This window comes from Frankliniella occidentalis, unplaced genomic scaffold (assembly GCF_000697945.3).
Source record: "Frankliniella occidentalis isolate FOCC.00 unplaced genomic scaffold, Focc_3.1 Scaffold393, whole genome shotgun sequence".
Taxonomy (NCBI): domain Eukaryota; kingdom Metazoa; phylum Arthropoda; class Insecta; order Thysanoptera; family Thripidae; genus Frankliniella; species Frankliniella occidentalis.
The window spans coordinates 93,509-97,674 of record NW_026267515.1 but is presented as its reverse complement, the minus strand read 5'-3'; the positions used below and the strand labels follow the sequence as shown (position 1 = coordinate 97,674).

The following is a 4,166-nucleotide window of genomic DNA, read 5'->3' as shown; positions in this document are numbered from 1 at the left end:
CGGCAGACTGTAGTGCCCTCCAGGACTCCCACACCGCAGTCACGACCGTTGTCCGTCCGGCGCTGCTCTGTACACCCCTGCACCCTGCCCCCTTCCCCGCCCACTCTCATCCGCTGCCCATTTCCGGTGTGCCCTTTCTCCTCTTGCCTTGCCCTGCGCCGCCGCTGCCGGCCCCGTCCTGCACTGTCCTATGGACCCTATCCATTTCGCCCCTTCTGTCTTCTGCTGTGTGTCGTCCGCTTTGTTTAGCTCCCCCGCATCTCGCCCTCCCGCTTCGTCTGCGCATTACCTGGTCTCCGTGCTGCTCTGCAAGCAGTTGCTCCGCCTCGAGGCCCCACCTCTGCCCACAGCTTGGCAAATACTGTGCGAACGGCACAGTAGGATATTCCTACTCTTGAAACAGTATACTTGATCGGACATGGACAAGGCAAAGGGGACGCCGACACAAAGAAGGGGAGTGCATGAACATCCACGCTTTTCTAATTTTTTCTGTTAATCTCCTATTTTTTCTGATTTCTTTTTTTGAGGTTGTGGATCGATCTGTGTGAGAAAAGTGTCCCTGGCACAGTTCCCGGCGTCTTGCCACTCACCAGAGGAAGAAGGGCAGCCAGCAGGCGAGGAAGGCCGACATGATGATGCCCAGGGTGCGCGCCGCCTTGCGCTCACGCTTCATCTTGCTGGAGGCGAGCGGCTGGATCTCGGGGTCCTCGGGCACGGACATGCCGCCCATGCCGAAGCCCACCTCGCCCTGGGCGCCCGGCAGCGACGTGATGCCCGCCGTGATGCCGTTGATCTGCAGGTGCTTGTTGAGCAGCGCCGCCGCCACCTTGCTCCTGGGGGGCAGACGGAACGGAGAAATCATGGTTAGTAACGAGCAGGACACAAAAGGGTAAAAACGAGGTGGAGTAGCTAAACCAATAGCCAAATACATGATAACTCGAAAACTATGTAGCTCAGAATTAGCTACAGCTTGTTTTTTGCTACATGGCTGAAAAATTTGGTAAAATGTTAGTACATGTTGGTTCAGCTACTACAGCTTATTTTTGTTTCAGTTCAGCTCCTGTCCGAACATGGACCAACCGCAATTAAGGGCTAAAGGCTCTGGATGTGAAACCCGGCGATTGCCAGAAAGCTTTGCTGCGCTATACGCGCTGGAAAAATTTATGACTTATGACTTAGGGCAATCGTGTTAACACTTTTGGAAGTTGTAGTTTTGTTGTGTCCTGTGAAAGATCCAGCAGAATTTTTGAGCGTGTGAGCGAGATGAGCTTAGAAATAAATGCCAGCGCCGCGCCGGTGTCTCTTTCGCCCTAACAGACTGCAAATAGCGCTGTCTCTCTCTTGCCCGAAGCCCGGCCGGCCGGCTGGCCGGCGGCGGCGTGGCGTGGCGTGGCGCTGCAGCGTTGTACCCTGCCAGTCTGTGTGCGGAAGCCGCGCCGTGTGGCGACGTGTGAACGAAAATCGTGAGTTGATGAAGTTTGTGTGGTGTCATTATGGAGAAGAATCTAGATGATACCCTGGTGTCGTTTGGTGCCCATGCCGACGTCTTCGGTCTATTTCAAGGTACGTCCTCATCATAAATGTGGGAATCAGTGTTTGTTATGGAGGTTAGGGTCAAGCGGTCGTGACCGTGACAGTAGCTGCTTCTGGCTTTGTCCGCCAGAAATAAAGTGTCACGCAAATAGCGTTAGCTTCGTCGAGGCATATTCTATGACTGGAGAGAATAGCTGGGACTGGTGTTTGAAAAACGAGCTGAGCTACTGCACGGGGGCGACCGCGGTCCGTGTCGGCGGCTGGGTGCGCTGGGTGCCATCCGCTTGTTTCTAGGAAGGATGCGTACGAAACGTATAAGGTAGTGTGTACGTGTTTAGTTGAGGCCGATTTGCGTTCGTGTGCTGGCGTGGGGCGGGAGCGTGCGTTATTAGGGTGTTTGGCTGCGGGGTACGTCAATAAACGCACGTGGGGAGGGGAGGCGTGGGTGCGGGTGAGAGAGCCCCCCCCCGCTGCTGCTTGGGTGACATCGCTCGAGCTGCGTCGTTCGCGTGAGCCTGCCTGGAGCCGCCGACGGTGCAGATCTTGGTGGTAGTAGCAAAAAAGGCTTCGTGGTCGAAGATTTTTGCCCGATAGGGTATTCCGCTACAACACAATCGGAACCTAAAGAAGAAAATCATGACTACCCGATCTGTTTCCTCCTGAACGCTGATTGGCCAAAGATGGCGTGGCTGTAGCGGTCAGCCAATGAGCGCGCAGAGGGAAACAGATCGAGCAGTCACGCTTTTCTTCTTTAGGTTCCGGTTGGCTTGCAGCGGAATACCCTATAGGGTATTTCACCCAGCTTAAACCGGATCCAAAGAAGAACAGTAATGCTTCCTGAACTGTTTCCTCCTTGACGCTCATTGGCTCACGCGGACGAAGTTCTCGGACCCGTCACTAGGGTAGTCACAGCCCTGGTGGCGGGTCCGCGAACCTCGTCGGCGTGAGCCAACCGAGCCAATGGGCGTCAGGAAGTATTGCTGTTCTTCTTTGGATCCGGTTTAAACTGGGTGAAATACCCTATTTGTGCGTAACACATCCGATACGACAACATAGGTCGCCAGTGCAACAACAGACATCATCTGCACTTCTTTCAAAGCGGAGCCGAGCGAGCTTCGGTCGAGCCCGGCTCGATTTTCGGCTTTGGAAGGAATTGTCATTGTTAGTGCATCCCGATGTCGGATCGAGACGCCACTTACAATGGACCTTCGTTATACTCTTCATATGTCGTCGTGCTTTTCCGGTTCGTGAAGTGGTTCTCCCACATTAACTTGCCAAAGTCAGCCGTTTTTAGCGGCAGTTCCGCGCGACAGAGCATCGCTCCAGTCGCTTGGCTTGCTCTTCGGTGTACATACGCACGTTTATGAGCGCACATTAAAAACTCTTTACAGCTGAAAGCAGAATTGACGATGTGTTGAAAGGTCGTGGGGGAAAACGCTTCAACAACTTTTAGCAACACAGTGTGAGTGAGAGTGTGTGTGAGAGAGAAAGAGACAGAAGAGAGGGGGAGGGAGAGAGACACGTCAGGCACCACGCCCTCCCACCGCCGGCCGCCGCAGAGGACGGACAGGTCGACGGACAGGACAGAGGGGGCGACTTCCCCCCTCGGAGCCCGCGGGAAGGGCAGAGACCATATGGACAGGTCGTTCGTAACAATTTCTGTCTCCGGGCGTGTCGTGGCCAGGAGGTGTGCGGGGGGTGCCGAGGCGGACAGGGGGGCCGCCCTCTGGACGGGTGGGGCAAACCTCCCCCCACCCCCTAAGATCCCCAAGCCCACCCGTCTACGACGTCCCTCCGCCGGCCAGGTGTAGTGTAGCGGCTGCACTTTTCCATCCCTTTCGCTTCGGCCAACCGCCAGCCTCTCCGGGGGTTCGCTTTCTCCTTCCTCCGCCCACTGCGCGCGCGCCGCTGGCACTACTCTCCGCCACCCCACGTGGTGGATCCAGTCAGTGGGTCGAGGTCGCCCCCCCCCCCCTTTCCTCCTCCTCCTCCTCCTTCCCGAAGGGCTGGCCTACCCACTTACTACGGCAATCACGCGGGAGCAGTCGCTGGCCGCGCTTCCTACACTATCCCCTCGGCTGCCCCGCTGGCCCGGCGCTCGCTGCAGACACTGCAGCAACCCCCTCCCCCTCCACACCCCTGTGCGCATCAGTTTACGTAGCCAAGACTGAGATGCGAAGCGTCCACGACCTCGGTCTTGTCTGTACGTGGTGAGCGACGTACGGAACGGGGAGATTTAAGACGCTCTTTTGCGCAACTCTTGAATCTATGCGTTCATTTTCCCGGCCGCTTGTTCGGCGTGTCCTCTGTTGTGTTTGCAGTCAGAGTGTATTTAGTACTCGCCGCGACCATTGTGTGACGATTATCCCCACGACGACGAGCCGCGCATCAAAGTTATGGACGCCATAATCGTAGTTTTGCCCGCGCGGTATGGCGCTTCGCTCTCGCGCTTATGAAGCGGCGCGGGGAGCGGGTCGCATCTTTCTTCTTCTCGCACGCCCCCTCCGCCCACCCCTTCCCTTCCCCCGCACTGCCGCGCGCGCGCTCCGCTCGCTCGCCGCCGACACGCCGCGTTAGGTCCTAATGAGCTTAGTGCCAACTCGTGCCGCACGACGGCCCGCTGGGGCGTAAGT

General features: G+C 57.0%; 1 protein-coding gene and 1 long non-coding RNA gene across 2 annotated transcripts in view; one reads left to right on the top strand and one right to left on the bottom strand.

Annotated features, from left to right (window-relative positions):
- Positions 1–1,134, bottom strand: part of LOC113205203 (octopamine receptor beta-1R-like) — an 8,047-nt gene extending 6,913 nt beyond the window's left edge. Inside the window, exons 1-2 of the mRNA XM_052274431.1 lie at positions 1,077–1,134; positions 591–833 (exon numbers count right to left, since the gene is read on the bottom strand). Coding sequence (XP_052130391.1) covers positions 591–730 — 140 coding nt within the window. The 5' untranslated portion in view covers positions 731–833; positions 1,077–1,134. The remainder of the gene's footprint in view (positions 1–590; positions 834–1,076) is intronic.
- Positions 1,135–1,430: 296 nt separating this feature from the next.
- Positions 1,431–4,166, top strand: part of LOC127751247 (uncharacterized) — a 73,709-nt gene continuing 70,973 nt past the window's right edge. The window contains exon 1 of the long non-coding RNA XR_008012037.1: positions 1,431–1,563. This is a non-coding gene — a long non-coding RNA (uncharacterized LOC127751247). The remainder of the gene's footprint in view (positions 1,564–4,166) is intronic.